General features: G+C 44.9%; 1 protein-coding gene across 1 annotated transcript in view; it reads left to right on the top strand.

Moving 5' to 3' along the window:
- DNAH5 (dynein axonemal heavy chain 5) overlaps positions 1-15,741 on the top strand; it is a 4,235,244-nt gene that overhangs the window by 2,114,896 nt on the left and 2,104,607 nt on the right. The window contains exon 37 of the mRNA XM_069613779.1: positions 11,160-11,347. Coding sequence (XP_069469880.1) covers positions 11,160-11,347 — 188 coding nt within the window. The remainder of the gene's footprint in view (positions 1-11,159; positions 11,348-15,741) is intronic.

Genomic DNA, 15,741 nt, shown 5'->3' with positions numbered 1-15,741 from the left:
CCGGATGTCATTACCCGAGTCCATTTCTATACGACGAAGCAGGAGATCCTGACGGTCGGCTGCAGTCTGGATGAACTATCGTTCCAGGGTTCTCCCCTTCAGAATTTTCAGGACCTGACAACGGCAACGATGCAGAAACCGAGATCCCTCCGCCCTCTAACCCTATTTTTACAGGACCAAAATATTAAATATCGGTGGCTATTTCCCACGGCGGTGCAATTCTCCCACAAAGGGGTCTCACACCTGCAGGATGCAGAGGAAATTATGAACAGGTCCTCACCAGAGAAACAAGACAATCACACCAGGGACACGCTCGCTGGGGCAGGCAGCCTTCCACCGAGAGAGAGGCACCCAGTATGGTTGAAGATCCAGAAAGGCCAGAGGGCTAATAAACCACCTTCACATACCTGAAACACAAGTTCCACTCAACGCCGAAATGTCCTTGGTGGCTGATCCCAAGTTTATAATATGGGCATCTGGGGAACACTGATCACTAATAGGCAGTTGAATGGACATGCTTCACACTGCCCAAACCCAGCCTCAAGGCGGGTAACACCTATGTTCCCTTGGGGTACAATGCCGACAGTTTTTGGCACCTGGACTGTTCAGAGTCCATGGTTCGGACTCAGTTGGTCAACATTTTTGAGTTGTGTTGTTAACAATTTGGTTGGCGCACAAAGGATAACATCTTCAGGTCTGATATGACGGCTGGCACCCCCCTGAATCCACCCCCACCGCCCCGGGGGGGAAGATGATTTGGGGACCCCCGTTCAAGCGCTAAACTTTATCTCACTAAATGTCAGAAGCCTGAATTCTCCCATGAAGCGAAAGTCCATCTTGAAACGTCTGAAGGATCTGGAGGGTACAGTGACTTTTCTTCAAGGAACCCACGTTCTCCCGGAAGATTTCACCTGCCTCCGGAACAAAGACTTTCCCAAACAATTTCTGACTTCAGGAGGCACCAAAAGCAGGGGGTCAGCAATTCTAATAGCAACAGGCATCTAATTCGAGGAACTGGACACATTTAGGTACACAGGGGGCCGATTCATGGGTGTAAAAGGGATGCTAATGGGCCAGCTTTACTCCTTGTTCTCGATCCATGCCCCGAATGAGGGTCAAGAACTTTTCTTTGAGGGACTGGAAGCCTCTCTGCTCCCTTTCCTGGAAGGCCAAATTGTCATAGGGGCGGGGGGGACTTTAATGGCGTCCCGGATCCAGAAAGAGAGAAAACCAACACCCCTTCCTCCAAAGATTTGAGCATTGCTGGGAGTGGTGGATACCTGCAGGGTCCTACATCCTAAGGAAATAGATTTCACTTTCTTTTCACAAGTCAACTGCTCTTCTTCTCGGATTGACCTAATATTGGCTTCACCCCAACTGCTGTCATTCACAAATAAGGTAGAGATTGCCCTGATGGTCCTCTCGGACCATGCCCAGGTACTGCTACAGATCAGGGCCTGGAACCCAGCCCTGTGCGCCAGGTCAATATGGCACCTATACGATACAATCCTGAACGATATGGCCCTGAGGGACGAAGTAGCAGAAGCAATCAAAAACTATTTCTGGGAAAATCCCACAGAACTCACTTCTCCTGCCATTACTTGGGAAGCCATGAAATCAGTCATACAAGGGTATCTTGATTGCGCACTCTGCAGCTTATTATAAACGGAAAAAACAGGCTAGGGCTCTCTTAGAACAGGAAATCTCGGAGATCGAAGAGAAATATAAACAGGGATGGCCCCCCCAAAACACACTCTGCCCTCCGCATTGCAGGAAATAAGCTGGAGGCCCTGTATGCTTCGGAGACAGCGGGCAATCAGGTAGCGGCGAAACAAGGGTACTATGCCAAAAGCAATATGGCATATCGGTTTTTAGCCAAGAAACTGGCACAGGCCAGTAAACATAATTTTATCATTGGTCTTAAAGACCAGCATGGAGTAACTCAATATGGGGAACAAAATAAACCCCTCTTGGCACAAGCACACCTACTAGAGACCATGTCCAACTCCACGAGATCGGTCTCGGCCCAAAGGGAATACATCACGGGGGAGGCCTTGACTGGCCGGGGAAGCGGTGGAGGCCCAAGAGGCCCCTATCCATCAGGAGGAAGTAGAAGCAGTAATTAAAGAATTATAGCCAGGCCCCCTGGCCTGGAAGGGTTTTCACCTACATTTTATAAGCTCTTTAGCAATTAGCTCATCTCCCCCTTAACGGCCCTCTTTAATTCATTAAGTAGGTGGGCAGTGTAACCCCCTCTATGCAGGCTTACACTACAATCCTATTATTGAAACCGGGTAATGATCCTAGAGAGTGTGCCTCGTATAGGCCGATCACCCTTCTGAATATTGATGCTAACATCTACACAAAGGTATTGGCTAATCGTCTGACCCCACTTCTTCCTACACTAATTAACGCAGACCAAACAGGTTTTATTCAGGGGAGAAAGACAGGAGATAATATTAGACAGGCACTTAATCTAATCGAATCCACTACTTTGAGTGAGGGAAAGGAGGCCCTACTAGCTTTGGACGCGACTAAAGCGTTCGATAAGGTGGACTGGTCCTTCCTCCACCTGACCTTGGAGGCTTTCGATTTTGGGCCCCAATTCAGGAAGAGGATAGAGGCGAATTACTTCGCCCCGAACACCCTATTACAAGTTAACCGGGAACGCTCGCCCCCAAACTCCCTGACATGCGGGACTCGCCAAGGATGCCCCTTATCCCCCCTCTTATTTTCTGTCATTAGGGAACCTATGGCGCAGCATGTACGGGGGAATCACTCAATCCAGAGAGTGGGGATTGCAGGCTCAGCACACAAGGTTTCTCTGTACGCCGAGGATGTACTTCTTACTATTATTGATATTCGCTCCTCTCGCCAAGCAGCGTTACAGGAACTCAGGGACTTTGGTAGTGTCTCCGGGTTTGAGATAAACTATGAGAAGTGATAGTGAGGTGAAGAGGTGTACTCGGTTTACTTTAGTCTTTGTCCATTTTTACAATGTTAACATACTAGCTAGGATAACTTACAGTGCTCCTTGTTAAATCCGTGCTACCGGATTCGGTAAATGATAAAATTGGTACCCCGAGAAGAAACGAGGAACAAACAAGGGCACACACTTAAACAATGCAATTGTTGTGATTCTTTAAGTACTTTCACCAAACTTGATGATATTTTTCAAAGAAAGGTTTTATATTGAGAATTCAAATTCAGAATAAAAATTTTTCTCATACATAAATTGTTCATACAAGGCAATTATTGGCATTACTCTGTATATGATTCAAAGTGTATTCTCTCTGTTACATCAACAAGTTTTACATACATGGTAAAGCAACTTTCTTCATAATGCATACAAATTTACAAACTGTAAGTGATTTAGGTATTGTTAATCCTGATATCTTGATATGAGTTTGTTTGTTTTTTTGGACAGATGTCCCCTATCTGCTACTACGCGTTTCAGGCTCCCTAGCCCTTCTTCAGGTATAGATATCTCGAGTGAAACTATTCTGTAAATATAAATAAATGAAAGCACTGTTTGAGTATATTAAGTTGAGGTTCACTTTTATGTTGCTTTATTGAAAGGATCACCAGTAGCTTCCGCACTAACGTGGGGTAACGGGCCAATCAGGCGTCGATGCCCTTCACTTTTGTGACTGTACTCAAATGCCAATTCTATGGGTAAAAGCATTCCATTACTACGTTATAAATATTTACAACACAATGGTCTCCAGTGGGACAAGTCACTGGTAAAAGTACTGTGTCCCATAGGAGGCCAACTACATTTAGATAAGAACTGATTGTCTTCATTCTTCGAGTTGTATTGACTCACCTAGATTTCACCTACTGTGTTGTGTGTGATCAATTTTCTGTTCCCATGTCGCATTGGGTAGATTATTCACGTGTGAAATCGTTCAGTTCAGATTACTGAAAGGGTATATCTTTCATTAGACACTGTGTGTGATTGTTAGATATACCATATTCATATACCTCTGATTGTAAACTGAATATCTAATATGTCATACCTCTTAGTAGGGGGTAGCTCGGACATAAGTTCTTGATATTGATTGCCGCAAAGTTTCTCCATGCAATCGTAGTTGTCCTTGTTACTATGCTTTGCCTTGTGACAGATTACATTTGTGTGTGTATAAGTGTTGAAGCTTAAGTTAGTGATCTACGTGGCGCAGAACATATCTTGTGTTCTAACATATTTATAATGTATCAATACGCCAGTTTCTTTTCCATACTCTCTTGCTCTTACATCTGCCCATACGGTTGCGCCGATACTAAAATTCCTAAGCGGTTGTATCTGGTGTGTTCTTAGTTTCACAGCGTTACAGTGTCTTCTCTAGTGCTGTGTCATAAAACCGATCGATGTATATGCGATGGCCAACAATCTGTGTTTAGATATGGATCGTTGTTAGCAATATAGCGGATCACGCAGTGGCTTTCTAAGCTTAAATATAGTAGAATTTTTCAGTCGATTCAGTTATCTACTTACATGAATTCGTAAAGGAAGCGTCCGTCCACCGGGCAGCTCTGCAGGTCACGTGCCTTTCCTGCGTCGGCAGGTTGCTAAGCAACCCTGCCGCTTGTGTCTAGATATAAAGTCACTGTATTGGTCCTGCCATCTATGGCCGCCATCTTGGATGTGTATTTGATGTAATTATACATATTATTCGGTGTGGATTTGCCTCCTTGGAACATAGGTTTTAATGATTTCATGTACTGCTCTGCTTTAACTATGAAATTAAAGGCATTAATGGAATAAAGAATACAGGCTCCATTTGTGTTACGAGTAGTAATGTTACGCATATTTAGTGGCAACACATGGATATTACTTCGCTATAGCCGAACACTATTTTGAAAGCTATTGTTGCATGACCATCTCATATGTTGTTCAATAGGGTATTTGGGGATGTATGCTGCGTGCAAACAGAGGTAAATTTCAAGTCTTTATCACAGTGAGTTCCAGTTATGCATATTACATTATCATCATGAAGAGGGAAGCATAGACCGTCTCAAACAATCAATAAATTACATCTAGGATCTCTAAATGAATTTACAAAATATTCACTTAATATATGTATAGGTACATGAACAGTTGAGAACTCTGAACATTTCTTGTCAATGAATATGACAGTTGTATGTGAGCTCTAAGTGATGTCTGGATTTGTCTATTGATTTAGCCAATACTTCAATTTACATGTAGCAGTTCAGATCCTAGTCCAAGTTCATCCCTCGTGGAGTCATGGAATCAACTAAACTGTGGGAAATCAGTGGCTCTGGGGGTGGGCCTATCACCACAGGGCATTTGCTCACTCCAAACACTATGCTCGATTCACTGGGACACCAAAGCCATTGAACACTTAGGGGTCCGGCTCACAGCTTCTCCAACAGATCTCTATGCGGCCAATTTTCCCCCTCTTATTAAAATGCTTGAAAAGAACCTAGAAAGGTGGACAAGCCAAGAGATCTCCCTGACAGGCCGTATTATGCCAGTATGTGGAGGCAGCCCAGCTAACGCATTTGCTGACATGGACAAACGAGGCTCCGGCTCCCAAGTGGATGGAAATTGAGCCCCCTCCACTTCCTTTTTCATACCATTCATTTCCCCCACAGTACGATAATAGGGTCCGCGCCTACTTTCCTCAACATTGGTTACTCTAAAATCATGCGACGAGACACCAAAAAGGAAAAAGGTCAACAGGGGTTTGGGCCCACTCTCGCCAGTCTTCGGGAACCCAGCCTTTTCCCCGGGAATTCTCACAGGGGGCCTTTGGGAATTGGGGGAGGGGGGCCTTCTCACTCTAGCTTAGTTATTCAAGGGGGGCCAACACCGCTCATTTGAGGAGTGTAAGAAGGAATTCCACCTTGGGGAATCAGATAGGTTCCCGTACATTCAACTACGCCACTGGATTACACACCCAGAGGTGAGGCAGAAAGCCACCCATACTTTGAGCCCTCTTGAACTAACTATCTGGGAACGCACAGGCAAAGGTGGGATATCAAAATTATATAAACTGTTAAGGGATGATTTGCTAACCCCCTGTAGACCGGACTATATGTCTCAATGGGAAACAGACCTAGGCCTTCAGTTGGATGACAGTTTGGCAAGACATTTGGGACAGGGGTCTTTCCTCATCCAAATGTGTGACAAATAAGGAATTAGCCCTAAAACTATTGTTTCGATGGTCTTACCCAACGGCGCAGATGCATCACTTTCAGCTTCCAACTCCCCCTACGTGTTGGTGAAACTGTGGGGCGCTTGGCACATATTTCCCCATGTGGTGGGACTGTCCCCGGGTCCACCGGTTTTGGGAAACTGTTGCGGAAACCATAGCTGCGATGACAGGTGCCAAACTCCCGGTCTCTCCAAAGACCTTACTACTAGGCGCCCCACTTGAGGACGCGTATCTGAAAACCGGGACACGCGGCAAGTTGGTAACGCAATTGTTACTGGCGACCCGCATCACCATTGCTCGATGCTGGAAATCAGAGGAAGGCCCGGACTTGGTCCTATGGTGGATCAAGGTCTGGGATGTGCTAATGGCCGAAAAAGTGACTGCAGCAAAGGAGGGAAAACTCCACCAGTACCAATTGATCTGGGAGCCATTATTGAAATTTGACCTCAACTACCCAGCTGTAACCCACAAACCCTGTCTGGCGTAGCTATGCCTAAACCCGGGAGGGAACAGTTGACACAGACAACTCTGGGGAGGTGAACCATTGAGGGAATGAGACGATGGGGGCGGGGGGAGTATATTGACATGAACCAGGGGAGGTATATGGACTAAGGTCTTTGACCCATTGATGATGATGGCTACCAAATGTTGAATGTATAATTTGGTTTGCTCCAAATGTTTAATAAAAATAATAAAAATATGCTTAAAAAAAAAGAATCGCCCATTAGGATGATGCCCATTGAGCCATGGAGGATAGAACGTCTGATAGGGCACTAGGCGAGGGATTCCAATAAATGGCAATCACAACCATCAAAAGGGGCAATGATTTTACTCTTAAGTCTACTTTAACTGCTAATATCCCTTGAACTTCACAAATTATGGGCTCAATATTTAGAAATGTTAAGTTCCTGATCATGAACAGGAGGCTGCCAGATAGTCGGCCCTCCCTGTGACTGGAGTAATTACTGAGAGATAGAGAATTCATCTACACAAAAGCCATCTGTCAACCATGTTTCTTGAAACATGATCAAATTGAATTTATCAAATATTTCCTCTATTACTGGGCGTTTTTTAAATGAACTGCAGCCCCTCATGTTCCATTCCATCATTCTACATTTTGGTGATACTGGAGGCAGTCCTCGGCAATCCCCGGTTTCTGGATGACCTGTGATATAATCTCTGGCTGCAGGGACCAAACTTTAGTTTTACTGTTGTTGTAATGGACGCTTTACTGTGCAGAGTCGGCCTTGGAGGACCTTTTATAATTAAAATCACTTTTATGGCTTGAAATACTTCCTTTCACATCTTTTTCACTCACCCCATGAATACTTTGATTATTATCTTTCCAACTCTTGGCTAGCTGCTAAAATAGCATTTGCGCCTAGTCGAGTCTTCATTCCAATTTCTATAATTTGGGTACTCTTAGGATGGGGAAGCCGACATACTCAATATATGAGGATGAGAACAAATACAAATCCACCACTGTTTTAAAAATTGACAGAATTGCACTATGATTCAGTGATTTGTAAGTCTTTCTATTTTTGAATCCGCACAACCACACCCTAGGAATGGAAAACAGATGCTTTGGTGTGTAAACTGGGGCTAAGCCCGACATGATCTTCTACGTCATTTCCTGCAACTGTAGATTCTTGCTTCCAGTCTGAGAAGAAGATGATTCCTGCATGAAGCATCCACGGTTAGGGGAGTGTCTCCATCGGATCTATCCTCCTCTGAATTAGTGCTTTGTTTTCCAGTGCTATCTTGGTTCCTAGATGATAAATCGGTTTTCGATAGTAGTTCATAGATGTTTCTTCCCTCGATAGAATATCGGTTGCCACTTGGAGAGGGGTTGAGTTGTTTGATATATGTCTTCAGGCCAATGGTAATATTCTTAATCAGGACTGGCGACTGGTGCACAACTCTGACGCTACTTGACTACTTGACTCTACCTCAGTTAATTGGAAATTATAAGTCTGTTATTTTGCGTCCTAATACTTCAAACACTGGGGAGCTTTGGGAGCTCTAGAGACCTTCCACTTGTCACCCAGCCATCCTTTGCGGGCAGATTTATTGCTCGCACTAATTGAGTTTTTATTGCATTTTTTATCCTGCATGACTTCAGATTCTTTGGCTCTGGGTCTTGAAGACGCGCTGAACTCAGGGAGCCTGCTTTGCTTGCTTGATGTTGCTTTTTCTTTTTATTCTTGTTGGTTTTAGTCTTCGACTTAATATGCCTTGGTGCAGGCTCATCATTGTGTATGGCAATCAGTTCAATAGACTTGTCAGCTAACTCTGGAGATTCAGAGGGGAGCTCATGAGGGAGCTGGGAAAACCTGAGGAATTCCTCCAGGATGGATTCAGACAAGGGAGTGTCATAAAAGTCCTGAATGTCTACTACTGAAGTGGCTGGCTTTCGAGGAATCGCTCCTTCATAGTGACTATCTACCTTTGACAAAAGAATCATGAGATAAGCATTTGTTATCTCAACTAGCCGATTAGTGGTGTCCTATTACACAGATCTATTAGACCGGATTCATATTGCTTCATTTCAACTTTCAAATCTTTCATGCACCCAAGCACAGTTGAGTTCAAAACTGTATTTCAGCCCACCAGGGAGGAGTCACAGTTGACAGTTTCTTTTGTCAGTTCCAGGAGAATGCCAGTATGAACCTGTACTTCAGATTTCAAAAACTCAAAAAATGTACTAATGTGTTAAGAACAAAGTTGAAACTGGCAGGGTGTTATTATTAGCTTCTTTAAGGCCCCCTCCTAAAAAATGGGAGCTAGCTGGTTGCCTATTGGGGATGGGTGACTGTTCCACTTGATCACTTCTACATGAGGAAATAACTTGGACTGAGTGTACAGGATCGAGCCACGGGACAAGCCGAACAAGTAATTGTTGTATTCGCAAGCGTCTCATTCCTTTGAACATTTGTTAAGCCCCCACCCCCAAGTCAATGTGTCAGAATCATCGTCTAGTTAAGAGACTCAACGTCCCCCAGACTCAGACATTTTCGCTAGATGAAAAAGTCAGTAATTTTCCATTTTATGCAGGTGTCTGATAACGCATATTCAAGACCATTGTTGAAGACTGCTTCTGAGTCCTGAATAGTAACATCAGATAATACGAATTTCCTCAAGGCAGCCGTAGCATTGACTCTGGAAGACAAAGGGATCTGATCATCTGATATTAACAATGAGGGCGGAGCAAAAGATTGTTGCTTGTGAAGTGACGGGTGATTCATTTGTTGGATCAGTTCCCCACTTTGAATTAACCTGGACTTCCCATTCGGGTGCCCTTAAGTCATCCAGTAACAAGCCACTTCTGAGATTATAAATACGGGACATCTTTCCTTTTCCTCAAGGAATATGGAGAAGTGTGGCCATGAGCAAGTGGCAGCCTTACAGGGACAGAAACAAATAGTCATGGCACCCACTCAAATCCACACAATTCTGGTGCTTTCCTTACCGTGAGTGAGGAGAAGGCGTTTATTTCGCAACTTTGCACATCTACAGGTTTGGAGAACACCGAACACCAAACACTTGGATATACTCTGTTTTTTTAGGCAGGCCGCAGTATTGAAGGAGTGAAGATAGATGAACGACTTCAATATTCTGCTGTAACAATGTTGCTTGCCGATAGTCTCGTGCTCACCGTGCTCACCAAACAATCTTGTACACTGCGCTACGCTACGCTCAGCCAGATGGTTTTGTAGGTGGGCTGCAGTAGTGAAGGAGTGAAGATAGATGACAGACTTCAATATACCACTGTAACAATGTTGCTCGCCGATAGTCTTGTGCTCACTGTGCTCACGAAACACTTGGATACACGTGGGTGTCATCAGCATAGGATTAGCAGCGGAAGCCGTGGGAGTGGATGAGCAAAATAAGAGGCTGAATGTAGGCATTAAACAATGCAGGGCACAAGGCGGAGCACTAGGGCACCCCACAGGAAAGAGAAGTAGAGGTAGAGGAAAGAGTCAATGTCTGACTCTGGTCCGTCAGGAAGGATGTAAACCAGGATAGGACTTATCCTGAGAAGCCTGCCAGGGAGAGGCGACTCAGCAGCACCGAATGGTCCACTGTATCAAATGCCGCTGACAGATCTAAAAGAATCAGCGCCCCAACACCCCTGCCCCCACCCCCATGTCAGCTAGACACGTCAAGTTGTCAAAGACCGAGACAAATTAATCTCAATTTGAATATCCAACTCTGTGCCTTTTTTCTGTGACAAGCTGAATTGGCTCACAATCACATCATGTGTTCTTATTTAAAACACACAATAAAGGATTTACTTTAATGTAGATTAAACATTGTGTTCACACTATATATATATAAATAAGCAGGATTCTTTTGTCAACTAATACACAGACCAGACACTTCTTTCACAGTATATTTTGCCGAGTGTCTAGCCTTGAAAGTACATTGGCAAAACCTAAAGTTCATTGATACATTATAAAGAAAGGATATTCTTGAAATACAATTCCTTTACACATACTCTACAACTAGTCCATGTGGTAAAGTGCTTAAGTTGCAAGCTGATCATAAACCCACTAAAGTGTGTGATCCTGGGCAAATAATGTTATCTCACTTTACACCATACACAGAGTCCTGCTTTACACTATTGAGGGGGGTATATGCTTTTCTCACACGAAATCTGCTGGCAAAAGCTAATGACACAGGAGGAGCGTAAATGGTGAGGGCTATATGTACCTCTCAGTGGGAGGGGGCCACCTCATGTTGTCAGGACTGCGAAGAGGAAGGTTGGGACTCAAAGCTGTGGAGGTTACCTGTAAGTAATTGAGGCATTTAATTCTATTTATTTTATACAAAACGTATATTATTTTGTTTCTTTTATTGTAAATCCAAACAGTTTTTAAGTGTGGAAAAGTGTTTAACTATCAGTAAATCATAGATGTGTTGGGCACTGCTGTTCTTTGGAAGGTCATGGTCATAAATATATTATTTATCTTGCCATAGGTCTTGCCCAATCCGGCTCTTGGGGCTGCTTTGATGAGTTCAACCGCATTGACTTACCTGTGTTGTCAGTAGCCGCACAGCAGATTGCAATTGTGCTGACCTGTAAGAAGGAACGCAAAAAGAACTTTATTTTCACAGATGGAGATAACGTCGACATGAATACAGAGTTTGGTTTATTTTTAACTATGGTGAGTATGAACATACACATTATATACCTTTTTTACGTCTGGCTTGAAAACTCGACTTTGTTTCTTCAAACGTGTTCCAATGCTCTGCCTCACTGAAAATTTGCATATCCACAGTTCATCATCTAAAGGGATGTTTATGTTTAGAATAGCCTTACTGACTTCTTTGAGACAGTTCTTACGTGAATAGAGCGTGCCTCTATCCAATAAAGTCATCCCATTCTACTCACTGCTTTTCCAAAAAAAAGAATAGAAGTGAAGCATAAGACTCAAATCTCTCTTTTATTATATTACATTATTACATATCATAAAGTTATGTTTGCTATATTACCTCCACTGCCCCACCATCTAGTCTACATCTCCTGTGGACAAAAACAGCCAAAAGCAAACACTGCTCCGGGCTATATCATAGAGATAGCGGGTTTTGTTCAGCAGGCAAACTTGATGCATGTCCTTGCTTTAGTGTTTAAAGGATGGTGTTGGACACTGTTGAAGTGCCAGGCTCGTGAAGGAAAGGGCCTGAAGAGGAAAGGGAGGAGTTAGTGGGAAGCCGCTGTGCACAGTGACATGGAGGGAGGAGAAAACAAATTGTGGCTGATGTGTTGTCCTTACAAATTCCATTTCACCTTAGTACAAGTTAGATCAGCCGCCTGATTGGTCCACAATGTAGTATACTGCGGCTACAGAGAGGTCAGTGCTGCACACACTGCTCTTCTGTGGTAGCGCTTCTTAACGGTAAGTGTCAGGGCTGCAGTTGTCGTTAGATGCTAGGTTTGGAAATGCAGTCTCCTAGCAAACTGACTGTGGGTAATTTTATGTTATTTGATAGCGCCTACTGCCATTCTTACGGTTTCGAAATGCTGTGGTGGATGAAGGCCCTTTGGAAGACCATAGTCAGCGGTCTGAACATGAAAATAAAAAGAGCATTACATTGCACGCAAATAGTAATTAGAATTCAGTGACTATTCAAGTACTAGCAGAGATGACTAGTTTAAACCATTACAAAACTCATGATGTGCATTGTGCTCAGGTGCAGAGATGACCTCTATGTCAGTGACTATTTGAGAGCTGGACCGAATTTTTAGTGGGACTCACTTGTATTCTATGAGTTGCAGCGCAAGTGGAGGAGTGGGTATTATAAATGGTCTACCGCTAGGGCAACTGTCTACAGTTGAGGGCTCTGCTATACTCTACGTACCGAAAATATGCATGCTGAATAACATGCAGTCACATGCAAATCAACATGCACAATTGTCAGATATGTCAAAGATACCTCCAACGCATGCCCACTTGTCTGTACCATTGGGTTATTGCAGTGCAAATGTAGTATATTGGATACAAACGTTATGGCGGTAATAAATAGCATTCATAGAGAAAAATTCTGCCTTGTTCTCCATGACCTCACCAATCTCCAAGACTGCAAGATTTCCACGAAATATCACTGTCCCGTTTCCCCCACCCTCAATCGGAGTCCCTGAATATCCTTTTCCCTGCCCTTGGTTGTGCGCCTGATCTTCAGTTAGTGGGAGTTCTAGTGGTGTATTTTGCTATTGCTGGAACCTTGCAATCCCCCTTACACCACCACAAGCCTATCGCTAAACCATAAGCCCAATGACAACACAAAATCAGCATGCACGCTTGGCAGTAAAATCTGGAACACATTGCCACGCACATCCACCCATCGGGTGGACCCTCAGGTATACTCAATAGACAAATCACAATTTCATATGAGGATATGTATAAATGGCAATATATCCCTGGGAATGACAAGGTAACAATATCCTGAAATATCATGTATTTATTTATTTATTATTTTCTCGTTACAGGAAATAAATAATGTTTCAAAGTGCCCAATTTAAATACATGCAAAATATTAAATACAGTGGGTGGTGGGGGGACAAACCTATTATGCCTTGTGAGTGTTCAGAACATGCAAGTGCAGAAGGGAGAGCGGATGGGATAGGTACTGTGGTGCTCATGGGTGAGCAACAAGTAAAGTGCAATGCAAGGTAAGTGCGAGCCTCGAGGGTGGAGGGTGAGCCGAGGCAAGTGCTGAGGACAGACAGAAACTGGGGGCGATTCGATGTGGGAGGTCATGGTCCCGAGGATGCATAAGGGCTGTGAACACCAAACAAGCAACTGTGAGATTAGTAGAGGAGAGTGGGGGGGCGGGGGAAGAGGAAAAGAGGAAAGTCTTGAGGAGCTTCCATCATTTAAGAAAGTCCTGCTCAAGACGAAGAGGGGCGAGGAGACCATTCCAAAGAAGGGAGCCACCTGAGGAAAGCGATCGACCTCCAGCCCTCTTTTTACCGAAACAATTTACACACAAAGAGTTGGTGCCAGAGGGGCGCAGGGGTATAGAGGGGGAATATTTAGTAAGAGAGAGTGGCAGATAGTGTGGTTCCCAGTCCCAGACAGCCTTGTGGATGATACAGAGGGATTTTAAATTAATCAGCGAAGCAACCGGGAGCCAGTGAATACTTTTTAGGGCAGGAGAGATGCGGTCCCTGAGCTTGAGGCCAAGGATAAGTCTTCCTGCCCTATTCTGGATTAGCTGGAGAGGTTGCAGAGTGGAAGAAGGAAGATTCAGGAGGAGGCTATTGCAATAGTCAAGCCTAGAGAGAACCAGGGCTCGGGTAACATTGAGCTTCAGGGGAAGCTGAGAAAACGTAGAATTCCTTTGAGAAGGAAGAGCCGAAAGTTGGACTTCTTGGCAATGTCCTGAGTGTGAGGGAGGAAGGAGAGAGAGGAGTTGAATATGACTCCAAGTTTTCTGGCTTCAGAAGAGGGAGCAGGGGGAAAGCCCATGGAGGAAGGCCAGAGTTCTCCGTTTTGCTGGAATTGAGGCAGAGATCATTGGAAGTGTACCAGGCATGGATGGCAGAAAGGCAGTCAGGGATGATGCAAGGTGCAAGAGGTTCAGCAGGAAGTTTGAAGAAGAGTTGTGTGTCGCCAGCATAACACTGGAAGTTGGGAGAGAAGGAGGAGATGCGGCGTGCCAGCTGAGTAACGTAGATGTTGTAGAGCCAAGGTGAGAGGATAGAGCCCTGGGGGACACCACAAGTGGAGAAGGAAGTAGGAGAGGAGAAGGTGCCCAGGATGACTTGAGAGGAGCGGTCAGTAAGGAAGGATGTCAGCCAGTCCAGTGCCCGCTCCAAGATACCAAGGGAGTCGTGGAGCGTTTGTATGAGGATGGAGTGGTTGACCGTGTCAAATGCAGCAGAGAGATCCAGAGGATGAGGACAGCTGGGGAGTTGGAATCCAGGGATGCAAGCAGTTATTCACAGGTGCTCAGAGGAGCAGTTTTCATGCTTCTGGATGCTCGGAATCCAGATTGATGGTCATGGAGACCACCAACAGGTTCAGTGTTAGAGTTGATTTTGGACAGGGCCAACTTCTCCAGCATTTTCCCCAGGAAGGGGGTGATGGAGATAGGGCGGTAGTTGACTGGACAGGTAGGGTCTGCTGATGGTTTTTTAAGGAGAGGGCACACAAGGCAGTGCTTGAGGGAGGAGGGGAAAGAACCAGTAGCAAAGGAGTGGTTACAGAGATCAGCAAGTGCTTGGACTAGAGAGCCAGTGTTGTCCTTGATGGTTCTGGAAGAGCAATGGAAACATGTTTGGAAGAGGCCTTCATGGAGTGGACATCTCTGGTGACTTCATCAGGTGAGACAAGGATGAAGGAGGGAGGGTGAGTGGCCAAGGGAGGCAAGGGTTTGAGGGATGGGCTGGGAGTGTGCAACAAGGCTGTAAAGGATGTCCTGAGTTTTGGTGGTAAATTGAGTGGCAAATGCGTTGCAGAGGGCCTGAGAAGGGAGTAGGATACCGCGGAAGGGTTGGTTAGTTCCTTGCAGATTTTGAAAAGTTCTGCTGTGTTGATGGATGCACCAGATACACGTGCCTGAATGTGGGCCCTTTTCTTGGCACGGATAGAGTCTGAATTGCCTTTGGAGCATGCGGCTGACTCGTTTGTCAGAGGTTTGCCACTTTCGTTTCAGGGCTGCAAGTTCGAAGTCGTACCAGTTATTGCACTTAGAGGCGGGTTTCAAGCGGATCCTCATGACTACGGCAAGAATGTCAAGGGTGTTGGTGATGTACAGGTGGAAGTTGCTGAGAGCAGTGTTGGTGGTAGAGTCTGGGTTGGGAGAGCAAGGGGGGATACAGGTAGAAGTGCAGGCAGCAGCTGACACCTGTTTCATCAGGTGGATGTTCTGAACAAGATTGGCAGGGCTTTTGGAGGTGAAGTCACAGGGCCATCGGGACCCAGGTAGAAGGGTAGAAGGGAGTAGTCTGACAAAGGTAGAGGGGTGACCATGGGAGATGAGAGAGGGAGGTCGGAATGGATGAGGGCGTCCAAAGTGTGTCCAGCAGAGTGGGTTGGACCAGAAGGGAGAATGG

Source organism: Ambystoma mexicanum, chromosome 5p (assembly GCF_040938575.1).
Source record: "Ambystoma mexicanum isolate Mex_15411 chromosome 5p, UKY_AmexF1_1, whole genome shotgun sequence".
NCBI classification, from domain to species: domain Eukaryota; kingdom Metazoa; phylum Chordata; class Amphibia; order Caudata; family Ambystomatidae; genus Ambystoma; species Ambystoma mexicanum.
The sequence above is the reverse complement of the archived record's forward strand: the minus strand, read 5'-3'. Positions and strand labels throughout refer to the sequence as shown.